Genomic DNA, 18,431 nt, shown 5'->3' on the forward strand with positions numbered 1-18,431 from the left:
GCGACCACAAAAGGCAATGATGCTGTGAAAAGTTTGTTAGTCATTTGGAGAACTGTTTTAGAGACGTTAAAGTAAAAAAATGAGATCATGGAGACCAGCGCGCCCACCCCCCCCCCCCCCCCCCCCCCGAACCTCTGCCGGTTGCCGCTGCAGCAGCGAAGACTGAGGACGGAGATGAAGACGATCCTTTCGACTCAGGTCCTATTGACCCTGACAAGGAGCTTGTGCACATTCATCAGTTTGCTGTTGCTGCTCCTGAGATTCTGACGCCTGATAATGCTGATGCTGACCTGGATGGTGCTTTTGACCTGGAGCCTATTCATCCGGAAAAGAAGCCTGATTTATATCCCCCAGATCCTCATGATAAATGGGCAGCTGTAAAGGGAGAAGCGAGACAGGTGGGGGATGGGGATGTATTGCATGGTTTCCCGTGGTGTGTGTGCTTCCCACCCAAGATGGGAAGGTCTCTTGTATGCTCTTATCAGGGGTATCGGGCAGAATGTGTCAGACCGTGGAGTTGGGACCCTATATACAACTCCTTTGATACAGTCTCTCTGTGATACTCATGTACTAGAAGTTGGTAAATATAAGTATGTCCATGTTTCTATCAACCCTTGCAAACCTTTATAAATATTGCTGGCAACTTCTTCCAACATAGGCTGGCCACCTGTGTTGGAATGAGTGTGCATTTTGGTTAGTATTAAAGCCCAAGCCTCATGCAATGTGACGGAGGCAGAGCCTCTGCGGGGACACCCGCTAAGGCTGAGCCTGCCACCTGGCACTGTGATGGTGCTCCTTGGAGCTGGTTTCCTGATAGTCTTCACAAAGTCCTTGTGCCACATTCTGTATGTGGGACCGTGCAATTGGAGCAATGATTGTCTGGATTTTGTGTTTCAAATATTGTAGCTGTGTGGAGTGTGCTTGTGGGATCCCATATGTGTGTGTGTTGAGGGCAGACATTGTTCTGTATATTTTTTTTGTTGTGAAAGAAGGGGAACACAAAATCACAAAATGGAATTTATAAACCTTTAGAATTAGTTTTAAGCAATGTTAAGTTCAGTGGCTTTGTAACAGTAGCAGTGGAAAATTACTGAGGTGCATAATACATAGAAAAAATAGAGTACAGATAGAGAACATACTGGCACAAGATAAATTGTTATAGTTGATGTGGTCTTAAGAAAAACAGTCTAGAAAAACAGTCTAGAAACACAGGACGCAGGGATAAGGAGTATCTGGGAATGGCTGGTGTCCAGGATAGGCTATGGGTAAACTTACTGATAAGTAGGAGGATAGGAGGATTATTATGTCTCTGGTGCTAATGAACCAATTAAACTGGTATAAGCATCTACTGCACGCGCTTCAAAGGCTGCCAGAAGTGATGAAGATTGTTGGAAGAAGTAAATGACCCTCAGAGACCACCACCACAATTCCATACGCATGCGGGGAGCTTTCTGGAAAGTGATGTAATCCATACGTAGCCTCATGAATACGTAGCCCAGGGACTATATGAGGATGGCTTGTGTAGCAATAGAGAGACACACGTTAGGAGGAGCTATCCCCCGTGTCTCCCGGTGCCGCAATAAAGAATACCTGCTTGTCAGCTTGAAAACTTTGTTGGCAAGTTTGTTCCTGGAGTTTTCTCCGAATCAATTGTCAGGTTCATGTAAAAGTTTTAACAGGTAGCAGTTTAACATTTCTGGCAAGAAAGGGTTAATGCAAAAGTGCAGCAGGTATTTGTTGCTGCTGCTGAGAAGGCTGCTGTTGATAGGCCGGTGGTTTTAGCTGTGCAAAGCAGGGTGAGCGACTTTGAAAAAAAAAGAAAAAAAAGGGTAATGATAACTCATTCTAGCTGTTATTAGTGACTGTAGTTTTGTTGTGTATTGCTTCAAGCTTGTTTTCCAGCCAGTGCACTATCAACAGCACGTAAGGGATTTGATTCAGTGACACTGTCAGCGTGGGTCCCTGAATAGGTTAGTTGAATCACCCTCCGATACAGTGGGCTGTTCAGTATGGTTCCCACAATGGGATGCAGACAGGCTGGTCGGACACAACGGTCTCGTCTTTCTTGGGACACTAACAGGCTGATCGAATATAAAGGGTTCAAGGAAACCCCCCTTATAATGTTACAATGTGGTCTGAGCCATAGGAGTTAGGAAGTATTGCTTTTGATTATGCTTGTGTGACAAAAAAAGAAAGGGGGGAGGAGTGTAATGATGGAGCAAACTCCTTGACTGTTAAAAATGTGCAGTTTACTTCTGCAGCTGCTTCACATTCCATTTGCATCAGAATGCTTCTGCTTTAAGGAATCGCTTTGAAATGGATAACTTTTCGTTTATTTATTTTTTTGTTGTTTTTTTTTTCTCAGTCGTAAATGATAGTGTGGTTGCTTGGGGACACTGCACTTTTTAGGAATTGTCTGTGTTTAATGTGGGGAGGGAATGACACCAAAAGAACTAACTTATTTTGATTTGAGTGGTGAATTTGGAAATTCACCCCGTGTCTCCCAGCACCGCAGTAAAGAATACCTGCTTGTCAACTTAAGCTTTGTTGGCAAGTTCCTGGAGATTTCTCCAAATCATCAGCCACTAACGCAGAGTGGCTTTCCAGTTGTCGTGGTTTAAAACTTCACCTCAGTCTCCCTCTCACCACACTCCCCTCCCCCCGCTCCCGGAGGGATGGGGAGGAGAACTGAAGGAATGCAACTCCCAAGGGTTGAGAAAAGAACAGTCCAGCAACCAAGGTACAACACAAATCACTACTACTACCACCAATAAAAACAATGATAGAGGAAATATACAAGGAGAGAGAATATGATACCACCCGCCGAAATGAGCCCAACCTGGAAGAGAGCTAGCCCAAGCTCTTCCGGCCAACTCCCAGTTACCTCCTGGGCATGACATGCTGTGGTATGGAATACCTCCTTGGCCAGCTTGGATCGGGTGTCCTGTCTCTGCTTCCTCCCGGCCTCCCCTCCTTCCCTGGCAGAGCATGAGACTCACAAAGTCCTTGGTCAGAGTAAACATTTGAGCAGTAACTCAAAACATACATGTTATCAGCACCGTTCCCAACCCAAAAGTCAAAACACAGCACTGCACCAGCTACCAAGAAGGAGAAAAAATAACTGCTACTGCTGAACCCAGGACACCAGCTGATCAGTTAGTTACATTTTATTTTTATATAACAGTTTTTTTTGGAGGAGCAATCAAAGGGCAGCTGGCAGCTGCCTCTTGCTGCAGGCAGAGTGAGCCTGCAGCTCTACATGAGGAAGCATCCCTGTTCCCAGTCCACAGCAGGCCAGGCTGCCAACGTGCACCGCAGGGTCTGTATGTGTTACCTACAGCATTGCATGACTGTGCAGGACACGAGCGAGCGAGGCTGTATCGTAAGTCTCATCTGACCAGTGGTGTGGGTCTCCAAGCCTCCTCGATACACTAGTTACCATCATGCTGCATGTGCAAGGGTTACTGTGCCTTTTTGGTAGCCTTGAGCATGGTGCTTCCAAACCAACCACCCAGAGCTCCAGCAGCTGGAGGGGCAAATGGCCAGAATGAGGGTGAGTTCACAGATATAGACTGGTTGAGGTTGAAAGGGGTGGCTGGAGATCATCTGGTCTTGCTCAATGCCTCTGCTCAAGAAAGGTAAGCCTTTCTCAGGACAGAGGGTGCCAGTACTGGGTCTGTGTACTGCAGCAGCCATGGCAACAGCATGGTTGTGGGGGACATTTACATTGGGGTATGGTGTCTGCAATGCAGGGAGAGGGTTCCCCCTGGTGATGTTCCTGTTCCCTCTTCTCTCCCAGGCAGAGCTCCCTCAGAGAAAGGCAGAGGGATGCAGTGCAGGTCCCTGGTGACCCCCAACTCCTCCCAGTGCCAAGGCACCCAAGCAGCACAGGATGAGCTAGGCACAGGCAGAGGGGGTGTGCAGGGCCGCTGGCCAGGCGCAGGTGTGTGGGTGGCTACACCTCAACTCCTGGCACCAGCCCCAGGGAGGTGATGTCACCGTGGGCCTGTGACATGGGTACAAAGCTGGGCTGCTCCCGGAGGTGGGCAGTATTTGGAGAAGAACCTCAGTGCTACTGGCCAGGAGCTTGGAGAGCAATTGCCAACAACCTGTCCTGTGTCCCCCATGCAGTGGAAGGGCCCAAGTGCAGGACAAGAGGATCTGTGACTGACATTCCCCTGGCTGTACCCCTCACACCCTCTTAGTTCCCAACACACAGGTGCAGCTATGCAGGCAGAAGAGATGCAGGAAGATCTCTGTGTGCTCCAGGAGCGCGTCACACAGTGTTCTACAGAGGCACAAAGGCAGAAGAAGCTGATGGGGTTTTTGGTAGGTGTGGAGTGGTCCCCTTGTCCCCAGGGCTGGGGCTGTGAGACCTGAGCCCCTGACCCCCCCTCTCCCCATGCAGGAGAAGAAGCAGCAGTATCTGGGGGAAATCATGGAGCAGCTCAGCATGGAGGTTGGTGTTCCCTACTTTGCCCATGTCCCCCTGCTGCGGTGCTGGGGCTGTGTCAGGGGCTCAGTGCCTGTGTCCGGCACCTCTTCCCAGAACTGTGAGGTGGTGCGGTGCTTCCAAACCAACTGCCAAGAGCTCCAGCAGCTGAAGGGGCACATGGCCAGAATGAAGGTGAGTTCACAGAGTAGTTGAGGTTGGAAAGGACATCTGCAGGTCATCTGGTCTTGTCCAGTGCCCCTGCTCAAGAACATCACCCAGAGTCATTTGCTCAGGACCACGTCCAGAAATGGACTGTGTCCAGATTTGGGCCTGGGGGTCTCTCTGTCTGCCCACAGTGCCTATAGAGTCAGGTAGGAGAACAGACACGAGGACAAAGGCAGTGCCCAAGGGAAGCTGGGAGGGAATGCCAAGGGGAGTGTACTCAAGGCAGTGTCCCAGTGCCCTGAGAGCTGCAACTCTTCCCTTCCTCTCCCACAGGAGTACTTGCAGATGATAAACAGGGAGCTAATCACAAGCCTGGAAGAGGAGCAGAAGGTACAGGGGAGAAGGCCGATCCTGACAGGGTCAGGGAGGAGGATGCCAATGCTGGGTCTGTGCACCCCAGCAGCCACAGTCAGCAGCATAGCTGGGGAGGGCATTTACTTTGGGGTCTGCAAAGGAGGGATTGGGCCTCTGGAGATGCTCCAGGCTATTGGCTGTGCTGTAGAGGGGAGCCTGATGTGGGTCTCTGTCAAGGTCCAACTGGAGAAAACCCAGTGTTTTGTTTGTAAAATAAAGACACAAGTGAGGTCAAGTACTGTAATTGGTCAGCTTGTTTATTATGAAAAGACAATTATTATTAAAAAATCTTTTTTTTAAATAAGATAGCAATAGATGGCAGGGGGGTTGGAACTAGATGATCTTGAGGTCCTTTCCAATCCTAACTATTCTATGATTCTATGACAGATCATAAAAAAGACAGAAGTTAAGCAAGCATTCAGTGTGCAGAGAGACAGTAGACACTACTGTGGATCCAGTGGCATCCCAAAGGTCCGTAGTTATTGTCTTCAGTGGTGGGTGTCCCCCAGGGTCTGTAGTTGGCATCAGTAGGGGGTGTCCACAACGGCAATTACCTTTTTCCCCTTTTATTATGTGCTGGGGGGGGAGTACCTCTGTTCTTAATGTTAGGTACTGCACATTACTGGTGGATCACAGCAGCCAGCTGTTCAACTGCACGTCTGCCAGCAATCCTTGAGATAATGGGCAGCAATTCCTCACGCCAGTCCTTGAGATAATGGATTGTGGGGTCTTACCTCAGCTCCTGTCACTCATCTCTCAGGCAGTTGACAGTGGAATCCCATTTCAGCTCCTCACACCTATCTCTCAGGCAATGTAAGGTAGAATCCCATCTCAGCTTCTCATACCAATCTTTGAGACAATGGACTGTGGAATCTGATTTTAGTTCAGTCTCACAGTCTGCAGGCACAGTACCATGGCTTTGGGGAAGGGGGTGGGATGAGTGACCCTCACTTGTGCTCCTGGGGATGCTGTGTGGAATGGGAACACTTCTGGCACTGGCCCAGTCTGTGACCGCATCCAGAAACCCCTCAGGGGTGGCCAAGCTTCTGGGCAATGGTGCCAGTACCAAGATACCTGAGTGCTACCACCCTGGCCCTGCCCTGACCTGCTAGGCCCTGGACACTGACTGGGGCTGCCCTCTGACACCCTTTGAGGCTCACTGTGAAGCATCCCACTTGCTCTCCAGAGGCTGCAGTGGTCAGAGCTGGTAGGAGCTGTTCAGGAGCAGGCTGAAGTCAAGAAGGTACTGGGGACAGGAGGGACAAGGGCTTGACATTATTGTGGGGGGAAGCCACCCCTAAACAGGCATGGCATGGACTCCTGACCGGGCTCTTTGCTTTTCCAGCTGCTCAGGAATAGGCTCAAGCTCCTCCGGCAGAAATGCGACAGATTCCAAGAGTCAGCAGCTTCATGGACAAGGAGGAAGAAGATAATTTCTTGGCTGCAGTGAGTTGCTCCGGGGTCCAGGGCTCTTTCATAGGTGGTGGGATGTGCATGCTAGAAGTCCAAGAGCATTAGGCAGATTTGGACTTGTCCAGGATCAAGTGTTTCAGTATTTATTTTCTTCCTAACTTGGGGGGAATATAAGGGGGGATTTTGGGGCACACTGGCAACACCAACAGCAGAGTTGAGACAGCTGCTCAGACCCCTCACCCCAGTCCTGAGTGTAACCTATTGTGCCCAGCATAGTACAAGGTCCCACTGTGGTGTTCAAAGAGGGTGCTTGGAAACAGCTGAGACAAATTTGGTTTCTACTCTTCTATCCCACAGGAGGCTTTGTCTGTTCCTCTTGTTGCTGCAGATCATCACCTTCCTGGTGCTTCTGATGAGCAATGGCTTTAACTGGGTCCTGCCACCAAAGCTGGGGGAAGCCTTTGGGAGCTGCCCAGCGAGGTCCTGGTTCTTTTGAAATCAAACTAGGAAGAGAATAAAGAAACTTAGGATTGTAGGACATGTGAATCACCTGGTCAGTGTTACATGAGAAAAGCCACCATGTAAAGTTGTCTTTGAAGACACATGCAATGGAACAGCCAGCAAGGAAGTTGCCCATCATTTAGCTCTACAGATACTCAGGGATGAATGCTGTCATTACAGAGAAGTCACCAAGAAAAAATGCTCATTTTGACTTAAGGTTGGGAGCAGGTGAAGGGCTGTTCAGAGCTTCACAAGTTACAAAAAAACCTATTCAGTGGGATTTCAAGAGAGAGGAAAATCCTAGGTGAGCCTTTGTCCTGGTTTGAGCAGTAGCAGTCATTTTTCTCCTTCTTTGTAGCTGGTGCAGTGCTGTGTTTTGACTTTTGGGCTGGGAACGGTTCCTGACAGCAAGCATGTTTTGAGTTACTGCTCGGGTGTTTGGTTTGTCCAAGGCCTTTTTTGAGCTCATGCTCTGCCAGGGAGGAGGGGAGGCCGGGAGGAAGGAGAGACAGGACACCTGACCCAGGCTAGCCAAAGAGGTATTCCATACCATAGCACGTCATACCCAGGATGTAACCCGGAGAGACCCGGAAGGGGCTGGAGCTCTCGGGGGATGGGGGAGGTATTGGTCGGTGCTCGGTCAGGCAGGGTGGGGTGAGTTATGGGTCGGTGGCTGGTGAGATGTTGTATTCTCTTCACTTGTTATTGGCTTTATCATTATTATTTGTAGTAGTAGTAGCAGTAGTGATTTGTGTTATACCTTAGCTATTAAACTGTGCTTATCTCAACCCGTGGGGGCTACATTCTTTGGATTCTCCTTCCTAACTCTCTGGGAGTCGGGGTGCAAGGTGGGGAGTGAGTGAACGAGCTGTGTGCAATTTGGTTTTAAACCACGACAGCCTTCCATAGCTTTTACTGGAAATTGGTTATAGCCCATCCTTCAGCATCAGATTAATGTTATGACAAACACTGGGATGCAAATTCTCCAGGTAATCTGAAACAAACTGGAGATAAGACTCAAAATAATAACCAAGCTAAAAGCATCCTCAGCAGGTCCATGCTCTGCACTGTGAGAGGAGAGCAGAGCAAAACAGTGAGCAGCAGAGAGACACTGTAAGGCAGCATAAGCATATGAAGAGCCACAGGAGATGTGCAAGAGGCACAGGGGGTTTCTGGATCTCAGTAAGAAATGCCTGACAAGAAATGACCTAATAAAATAGCTGTTTTAACCAAACAGAAGAAACAGAGGAAAAGAGTAGCTCAAATGACTCATAAGGACAGGATCTGGGCACTGCACATGGAAAAATACCAGCATCTCACCAGATCATCTCCTGTCCTAGAAATAAAGTACATCCTTATGCAATGGAAGTTCAACAACTGAATTGCTCCATCTGCCATTTTGAAGGCTCTCAGCAGGAGAAACGCTGAAGAACTTTAGAAACTTGTGGGTTTTTCTAAGGGAAAGTGATGCCAAGGTCTCTGGATTTAAAGAAACAAAGCCTTGCTTCTCAAACCAAGCTGAGTTTCTCTCATTAATCGACAGCAGCAGAAAACATCCTTACCACTTTATCCATTCTACAAGAGGAAGAGTCACAGTCCCTCCATTCCTGAAAGACTCCAGCAGATTTCCAGCAGTTTTCCAAGCCAAATGCTGCATTAAACTTGACATTTCCCACTTTGTCATATTCATTGATAAGAGCTTCTGTAAAGAAGTTTATGAACTTCAGTTGTACAGGATTAACCTATACCATTCTTAGTGCTTATGCAGGATTCCCAAACCCTGCTGCTGAGTCAGAAAGGAGGCATTTGCTCTCATACAACATCCAAAGGCAACCTTCTCATTATGCATGCTTAACTATGCGTTTCAAAAGGCTAGGATTAATAAATGGTTAATAAAGGGTTAGAAAGGTTGTGCCATAGTCAAGGGTTTGGTTATTTAGACCATGGAACTTGATTTGGGAGGTCAGGTCTATTGGAGGCTGGGATGGCTGGTCTGAAAGAAGGGAAAAGAGCTACTTTGTTAGGAGACTTGCCAGGCTGGTCAAGGCAACTTTGAATGAAGTTTGTTGGGGGAATGGGACACCGTGCACTGCAGGACAGGGATAGATTGAGAAAAAACAACAACAGGGAACAGGACAGAGTGAGACTGAAGGGAAAAAAAAAAGGACCGATGTATCAGGACAATGAAAAAAAAAAAGAAAAATACAGTGATGGACTGCAGGACAGAGAATGAAAGAGAAAAGCATAAAAAGAGGGAAAGGAGCAGGACATGAGAATAAAGAGAACAAGTACAAGAAAGAAAAAAATCACAGTAGCAAGGGAAAGACAGAAGCCCAGGGAATGGCCAGGGAGGGACCAGGACACATGAGGAGGGAGCAACAGGGTCCTGACAGCTCAGGACTCACCGCAGCTCTCGCTGCCACTGGGACAGTTTGGTGGGTCATATACTTATTTCTCCTTGTCTCTTCCCTTCCTCTTCTACAGCTCTGGGCTGCCCTCGCTCTCACCTGTCAGCAGAAGGGTGTCTCACAGCTCCTGCATTACAAGGCTTCCCAGGCATGCAGCTTCGCTCACTCATGCTCTGCACAGCTGTACTGTACTGGAGGTAACATGTGCAGACCTTGTGGTGCACATCGGTCCTCTGGCCTGCTATGGACCCTGAACAGGGATCTTTCCTCATCCTCAAAAGAGACACAAGCTCTCTCTTGCCTGCAACAGGAGACATCTGCTGGCTGGCTGGCACTCAATTCCATCTTTACCTTCCTTTGGTCTCTCCAGCTTCAGTTGTGTCAGCAGTTGTCTATAGCCAGTGAGCTCTCTGTTTGTCCTTTTCATCCCCACAATGCCAGGGGAGCAAGGCCAGGCAGAGATAGCCCATGCAAGCTGAGGTGGATGCAGTAAACCACATCCCCAGGGGCAGAAGGGACAAATGCATCCTTGGCATGGCCTCTGGGAGACAGGAAGAAGAAGCAGCGTTATTAACCAGAGATCGGTTATTACCGTAGACCACCCCTGGCCTGAGACCCTCCTCCCACTGGGGCTTTTGACAGCACATTCGAGATCCAGCTAGTCTCTGTCACCTAAGAGTTTGGGGCAGGCCTGGAGCGATGGAAAAGGCTTCCAGGGGGAGGCTGGAGCTAGCAACTACTGCACAGGGCCTCAGCATGCTCGGGAGCTCTGGTAAGCCGGGGAGGTACCCGGTGTCTGCACCCTGGGGAGTGTCCGCCTCCTTCCCCTCTTCCCTCCCGTCAGCTCTCGGGGACCTCCGCGGGGCTGCCCTGATCCACCTCGCCCGCAGCTGAGCGGGAGCTGCCACGTCGGACAGCTTGAAGCCTCCTGTCCCTCCACCCCCGGGAGCCAGCGCGCAGGAGACACGAGACTACACGAGACGAGCCGAGAAGACACGCCTCCCCGATGGCCTCTGATCCCACCTGACGCTGCCCCCTTTGCCAAGACCAGCGCCCTACACATCACCATGCTGTTTCCTGGACACTGCTCATGGATCGCGCTGCTGCTACCGTGGAACAGCTGCGGAGGCTGTACGAGCACCGTGGCGCATGAATGCAGCCCGTGCTGCAGTACCGAGTTCTTGACATGGGGTGGCAGCACCCGGTCATGCAGAGGCAGCAGGGTGAGTAACGGTCGCCCCCCAGTCCAGGCTACACCCTCGGGGGACAGCAACTGGGGAGACAGGGCTGACGCTTCTCTGTCTCTTTCCAGGCCCGGCTCCGACAGTGTTGCCTCCATACCAAAAACTATATCAGGCCTTTGCCTCTGACGACAGGACAAGGCTGGACCTGTTCTGGCCATGCTCCCCAAGCCGGGAAAGCAGAGAGACACGTTCACGGACGAGGTGCTGCTCAGCAGATGACCATAGAGCTGCGGGACGGAGCGGGACTCTGCACCCCTCCCCGAAGGGATAGGGGAGAGAACCAGAAACCTAAAAAGGGAGAAAACTCGTGGCTCGGAGATGAGAAATAGTTTAACAACCACCCCAATTAGCCACCAACCACAAAAATCCCAAACAAGATGTTTTTTCTCCCCAGAAATTTGGGTGGGTATATCATCCCAAGCCCATCCCCTCCCCCCCCCCCCCCCCCCCCCTCCAACCTTGCAGATCTAGAATCAGAGGATCTGGAGTACTTCGGGGCCTTTCATATTGTGAATTTTTCCTCTTTGCCCAGGGCCTTCAAGACCCTGAACATACGTTGCCAAAGAACTACTGTCACTGGAAATTAAATGCTGGTATCAGAAGGACATTTTTTTTACCCCATTGTTAATTTACGCAGAAGCTTGGCTGCTGTGCCCTGATGAAGTGGGCCATTGGCCTTCAGTGAAATAGCTTTGATGTGGGACAGTGATGTGACCAGACACCAGGTTCTCCTCTCTGAGAGTTAACAGTGGAGAAAGCAGCCCTGAAACTATAAAGAAGAAAGGCAGATGCGAAATTTTGTGTTAAAAAACAGTGCAGGTGCTCCTCAGAGAGTCTGCGTACTTCTCTGAGAGCCTCGGAGTCTCACACAAGAAGACCTTGTTTATGTGAATTTTGTGGTTAAGCCTCACAAATTGCAGGTGCCACCTGAATTTGAGAGTGCTGTATTCTTTTTAGTTGAAGTAACCTGTGGTTAGGAACAGGATGGTACTGGGAACTTAGAAGGACAGGGATAGGTGAGATAAACAGCTTTACAGTGGCTTTTAAAAGAAGAGGGAGCACAGAAAGAGCCAGAGCATGCAGGACTGGGCAGACATAGCAGCAGCCTCTACAAACTGACAGTGAGCTAAAGGTAGGCTGGCAATACTAATGACAGCATCCCAGATACTTGTAGGTCAATTCCTTCTCTTGGTTTAATGTGCTTGTCAATGATTTTATTTTATATGTGCTTTCTCACCTTAGAGGTTGTTCTGTTCATTTTAGTCCTCATTGATGTAAGAGTACTGCAATCTTGCTTGTCTTCAGGAATGTATAAAACACTGTGATCTGGGAAGAAAAGGGATTTCTTTTCCCTTTTCAAGAAAAGGGTGATACTGAACACAGCTGTCAGAGTCCATTAAATAACCATGGCTGGGGTTCATGACTGGGGTTCACTCTTGAAGAATCTGAGTGGAGTAAGCAGGGAGAAGAAAGATTATTCACTGTGACCACCAACTAGAATAACAATACAGGCAAATTCAGCATAAGTAGTAAGAAATATTCCTAGTACTGAGAATATTTCTAGCTCTTCCAAAGACAGCTGCTGAAATTTCCACTGCCTGGGAGCTAGGCAATTAAAATTGTTTGATGAGTAGTTTGTTGGCAACAGTTATCTATTGCAGAAGGCAAAGGTTGGATGACCTGAGAGAGCTGCTTTGTCATTAATTTCTTCCAGGGCATGTTCAGTGCAAGAGAAAAAAAGAAAAGAATGCTTGAACATTCTTTAGCAGGGGTAAACCCTATGTGATTCATTGGAGTTGGTGATTGATAGAAAGTTAGATCATGGGTCTTGAAATGAGAATGGCACTATGGTGGCACTCAGTCAAAGGGTTAGAAGAGTAGAAATTACTACATATTTTTCTCTAAATGTACTCAGTGTTTGCTGATTCTTTACAATGGCTTAGATACTGCCCTGGTGAAGCACTGCTCATGGTTTATGAGATTCTGAAGGTGCTGCCAGAAATGGTGACATCACACAAAATTTTATAGGGTATTATACAGAAGAAAAGAAACTGTGGACACTATAGGGCAACTGGCTGCTAACTCTGCAGGTAGTAGGAACCCAGGACTACTAAGGGGCAAATGGCCCGTTGCTCAGAGGATAGCTGTCACCAAGTCCCAGGATGCAGCCAAGAAAGTGAGACAGTGGTAATGCTCTGCACACATCTGGGCACAGCTACACGTCACAAATCTATGAACAAGCCTGTTGCCAGGAACAGCAGGGGACTGCAGTGCAGACACTGATATTTAGCAGTATAGGCAGCTGAATGCAGCAGTGCAGGCAGCTGGGTACAGTGATATGGACAGCTTCTCAGTGGGACAAAAGGAAGAGGAGCTGGGAAGAAAACAAACCTAAATTTTAGTTGCCAAGGCCTAATGAATGGTTTTGAAGTTATACACAGCTGTTAAGGAAAGAGTTGAGCAGACTGATATGTCATTTTGGGTCTGGAGCTTAATTAAAGCGTATGGTTCTTTCCCAACGGGCTTTGAAGGACTGTACTGAAATGATGCTTTATTGAAAATGATAAATGAAATAATCTCAAAAGCACCCTGGGCATCATTGCTTTAGGCCATAACTTGGATGTATTTCTTATGAAGGATGTCTTCTGAATAGATACTGCAATGAGATTTATAGCAAGTTACATTAATTGCTAAGTGGCAATATAATCAGTTTTAGAAATCTCAGCCATACCCATGTCATTTTTAGTTCTAGTGTATAGTCCCAATGTATATAGTTTTCCTAATTTTTATCACTTACACCAAACAGATCAGTAAAAGTAAAATACATCAGCGAGCATAACTGAATCTTCTCTACACTGCTTGGCATTTCTCATAGCCATGTAATAAAAATAGGCTAGACACTTCTGTTGTTTCTACACAATTTTGTTTTCTAAATCTGATGCAGTAACAAAAAGTTTCAGTTTTGAGGTGACAGTCTTGTCTTTACTTTTATACAATACCAAATTTCCATGGCAACCACACTGATATTCCTTTTGGCTGCATCTTTGAAAGCTAAAATTGGGGTCAAATTTGAATGGATATTTTTTTTTGTCTTTTCAGGACCAGTAATCATTACACAGAGAGTTCTTTGTAGGGTACTTCAACAGACAACTAACTTAAAATGTATGAGTATTCTTTCTAGAGCAAATCTGCAGCCAGTATAAATGGCCCCATCTCCTTTAGAGTCCAGGGAACTGTAGCACTTTCATTTTCATATAATAAAAGCACCAAGCTTTCAGAATGTAATTCTGTTGTCTGTAGTAACTTATGATGAACTTAGTCAGGTATAAGAAGGATGGGGCAGATTTGGCTGTTCAGACCAGATGGCTAATGGCTTGATATAAGATGTATTGGTGATCGAATAGACACATGTATGACTCAGGATAAAAGTCAAAACTTATTCCAGTGCTTATATGAGATACTGAGTGGACAGCCATGTCTGGGCCTATTCAGTAGTTGTTTTGGATGAGTAACTCACTGTCAAACCATTTCTCAGTTAAAGTGATTAGAACTGTTTTATTAAAAGCCATGGGATTCATTATTCATTTTGGAAGATAGGTTAACTTACTGCTTCTTTCTCTCTCAGGTGATTTGGTTTCTGCCAGACTGCAGATGTCAGTAGCATCACAAATGGACCTGCCTGAAGAAATTCAGCATCTGTATACCAATTTTTCTGAATGGAAATTCAAGCTGTTTAAAGTGAGATCATTTGAAAAACTGCCTTCTGGTGACATAAACACGGGTAAGGCAGAAGTTGCTTCTTCAAGGAAAGAAATCATATTGTGTAAAGATGAAGCACTGCCAAGAGGAGAAAACATGGACTTAATGGGCAATAGGCAGGCACTTGAGAATTATGACAAAAACATGAAAACACAAGACAATAAAGCACACCAGAACAATCTGAAGCAACTTTGCCGCATCTGTGGAGCTTCATTTAAAACTGGTTGTTACAAGAGAACTCACCCAGTACATGGGCCGGTAGACGATGAAACTCTGTGGCTTCTAAGGAAGAGAGAGAAAAAAGCAACCTCTTGGCCAGATCTTATCTCTAAGGTTTTTAAGATTGATGTGCGAGGGGATGTTGATAGTATCCATCCCACTCGATTTTGTCATGATTGTTGGAGCATTATCCATAGAAAATTCAGTAATACTCCATATAAAGTATGTTTTTCTAGGAACAGCACGAAGGAGTGGCAACGCCACTCTCCAAACTGTGATGTGTGCCACACTACCCGTCAGGGAGTCAAGAGGAAAAGCCAGCCACCCAGTGTACAATATGGCAAGCCTGCAAAGACCATTGCAGAATGTGCTCAAATAAACAGAAATGTAAAGAACCAAGCACAGATAAACAAACATTTAATGAAAGAGATTGTCAGTTGCAAGAATATACATCTCAGCACCAAGCTTCTTGCAGTTAATTACCCTGTAGATTTCATTAAATCTATCTCTTGCCAGATCTGTGAGCATATTTTAGCAGATCCAGTGGAAACATCATGTAGGCACTTGTTTTGCAGAACCTGCATCCTTAAATGTTTCAAGGTTATGGGCAGCTATTGCCCCTCCTGCTGGTATCCTTGCTTCCCTACTGATCTGGTCACCCCAGTGAAATCATTCCTGAACATCCTTGATAATCTGGGTATAAGATGCACTGTAAAGGAATGTGAGGAAGAGATTTTGCACAAAAAATACGGTCAGCACCTCTCCAGCCACAAGGAGATGAAAGACAGAGAGCTCTACAGCCACATAAATAAAGGTGGCCGACCAAGGCAGCATCTCCTGTCTTTGACCAGGAGAGCTCAGAAACATCGTCTGAGAGAACTGAAGCGCCAAGTCAAGGCTTTTGCTGAGAAAGAAGAGGGAGGTGATATAAAATCTGTATGCATGACTTTGTTTCTGCTAGCTTTAAGAGCAAAAAATGAGCACCGACAAGCAGATGAATTGGAGGCTATAATGCAAGGGAGGGGATCTGGACTTCACCCTGCAGTCTGCTTGGCAATCCGAGTCAATACGTTTCTCAGCTGTAGCCAGTATCATAAAATGTATAGAACAGTAAAAGCTGTCACTGGAAGGCAGATCTTTCAGCCTTTGCATGCTCTTCGCACTGCTGAGAAAGCCCTCCTACCAGGTTATCATCCATTTGAGTGGAAACCTCCCTTGAAAAATGTATCCACTAACACAGAAGTGGGAATTATTGATGGACTATCAGGATTGCCACTCTCAATTGATGACTACCCCGTAGACACAATTACAAAGAGGTTTCGGTATGATGCAGCCTTGGTTTGTGCCTTAAAGGACATGGAGGAGGAGATCTTGGAAGGCATGAAAGCAAAAAACCTGGATGACTATTTGAATGGTCCCTTCACTGTGGTAGTGAAAGAGTCCTGTGATGGAATGGGAGATGTCAGTGAAAAGCATGGAAGTGGGCCTGCTGTCCCAGAAAAGGCTGTTCGCTTTTCTTTCACAGTCATGAGCATTGCTATAGCACATGGGAATGAAAGCAAGAGAATCTTTGAAGAAGTAAAGCCCAATTCAGAGCTGTGTTGCAAGCCCTTGTGCCTTATGCTGGCTGATGAATCAGACCATGAAACTCTGACGGCAATCCTGAGCCCCCTCATAACAGAAAGAGAGGCTATGAAAAACAGTGAACTGCTACTTGAAATGGGAGGCATCCTGAGAACATTCAGATTCATCTTCAGGGGTACAGGGTATGATGAGAAACTTGTGCGGGAAGTGGAAGGGCTGGAAGCCTCAGGTTCCACTTACGTTTGTACCCTGTGTGACGCAACCCGTCTGGAGGCATCCAAGAATGTGGTCTTCCATTCCATAACCAGGAGCCATGCTGAAAATCTGGAGCGATATGAAATATGGAGGTCCAACCCATATCATGAATCTGTTGATAAGCTCCGTGACAGAGTGAAGGGTGTTTCAGCCAAACCTTTTATAGAGACCGTTCCCTCCATAGATGCGCTGCACTGCGACATTGGCAATGCAGCAGAATTCTACAGGATTTTCCAGATGGAGATCTGTGAAGCTTATAAGAATCCTGATGTGTCTAAAGAAGAGAGGAAGAGATGGCAGTTGGCTCTTGACAAACACCTCAGGAAGAAGATGAACTTGAAGCCTATGATGAGGATGAGTGGAAATTTTGCTAGAAAGCTCATGTCCAAAGAGACAGTAGAGGCAGTATGTGAATTAATAAAGTGTGAAGAAAGGCATGAGGCCCTAAAAGAACTAATGGACCTTTATCTGAAGATGAAGCCAGTGTGGCGATCCTCATGCCCTGCTAAGGAATGTCCAGAATTGCTGTGCCAGTATAGCTATAATTCACAGCGTTTTGCCGAGCTCCTATCTACAAAGTTCAAGTACAGATATGAAGGCAAGATTACAAATTATTTCCACAAAACCCTTGCTCATGTTCCTGAAATCATTGAAAGAGATGGGTCCATTGGGGCCTGGGCAAGTGAAGGAAATGAGTCTGGAAACAAACTGTTTAGGAGGTTCCGAAAAATGAATGCCAGGCAGTCCAAATGCTATGAGATGGAGGATGTCCTGAAGCATCACTGGCTATATACCTCAAAGTACCTCCAGAAATTTATGAATGCTCATAAAACATTAAGAAACCAGGGCTTCACCACTGATCCAGAGGATACTTTAGATGACTCCGTGCCACTGGATATCTTGGAAAGCAACAGTTCAGGGGAAGTCTAAATGTAAAGGAGCATTTTTTTGTTGGGTTTATAATGGTGTCTTTGTGGCATTTTGGAATGTAGCATTTTGGAATGAATATGTTTGTGGAGAGTTATGACAGTTGCTGAAAAAGGGAGCAGGCTGTTTGTTCTGTAAAACTATTTTGCTTTTTACTGTTTAAGAGGGTTTGATTATTTTATTAACAGTCCCTTGGCTTTTATAAGTAAAGATTCATCAGTAAGACATTTGGGTATTTGTTTGTGGATAAAGTTCAGTTATTTTTGTATAAAATGCTGATTAAAGATGCAAACTTTGATCTCACACACTTTAAAAATATTATTATTTAACATTTGTATTGTAGTATGCTTAGGAGCAGATGGTGGTTATCACAATGCTCATTTCCTATATAAAGATAGAGGAAAGGTAGCTGGAATCTCTTAAAGATATTTTTATCGTGCAATCTAAAATGCAAATTTGTGCTCCTAAATCAGGATTTACAGTGCTTTGTGGTTGGTTATTTCACTATACAAAGTACATTCAAGCTCTGCTGTGCAGCTTGGTGCTTTGTGAGCATTTTAGATTTCTATGGCAACTTTGGTATAGTTTGTATTAGTATTTGTATTAGTATTAGTGAATTCCTGGTGTCCCTGAAGTCACCAGTAAATTGTAATTAGTATCAGCAGGCCCACAGTTTCCCCAAATACCTCTAGTCACAGCAGACCCATTTCTCAGGAGATGGATATTACCTTGACCAGATACATGCATTGTTCTGATCTCTATTACTGACTACTACTGATGTCCTCCAGTTGTATCCAATATTGAGCTTTTCCCATCAGTGATACACCACACTCATAGTCTCATTTTCCAAATCATAAAAGAGGAATGGTATTTATTAACCTCAAAGATAGCTGGTTTATAAGATGAGTTTAAAAGCAATGAATTGTCTTGAAATTACTGCATATTGTACTTCACTTTATTACAGAAGTGTTTAGTAGGCATTCCTCCTTCATACCGTATTAGTTGAATCGTTTTGCTGGTTGTATTTGCCTTTCTGAAGTGGTATCTAGTATATTAATATACTAAATTTATCTGACTTTAATTCAATATTAATAGAATAATAGAATC

General features: G+C 46.1%; 1 protein-coding gene across 1 annotated transcript; it reads left to right on the plus strand.

Annotated features, from left to right (window-relative positions):
* The first annotated feature begins 14,231 nt into the window (after window positions 1-14,231).
* RAG1 (recombination activating 1) lies at window positions 14,232-17,327 on the plus strand. The gene has a single exon (XM_005150647.1). The coding sequence runs from the start codon at window positions 14,232-14,234 to the stop codon at window positions 17,325-17,327; it is 3,096 nt and encodes a 1,031-aa protein (XP_005150704.1).
* The last annotated feature ends 1,104 nt before the right edge of the window (window positions 17,328-18,431 follow it).

The sequence above is a fragment of the Melopsittacus undulatus genome, chromosome 8 (genome assembly GCF_012275295.1).
Source record: "Melopsittacus undulatus isolate bMelUnd1 chromosome 8, bMelUnd1.mat.Z, whole genome shotgun sequence".
Lineage (NCBI taxonomy): Eukaryota > Metazoa > Chordata > Aves > Psittaciformes > Psittaculidae > Melopsittacus > Melopsittacus undulatus.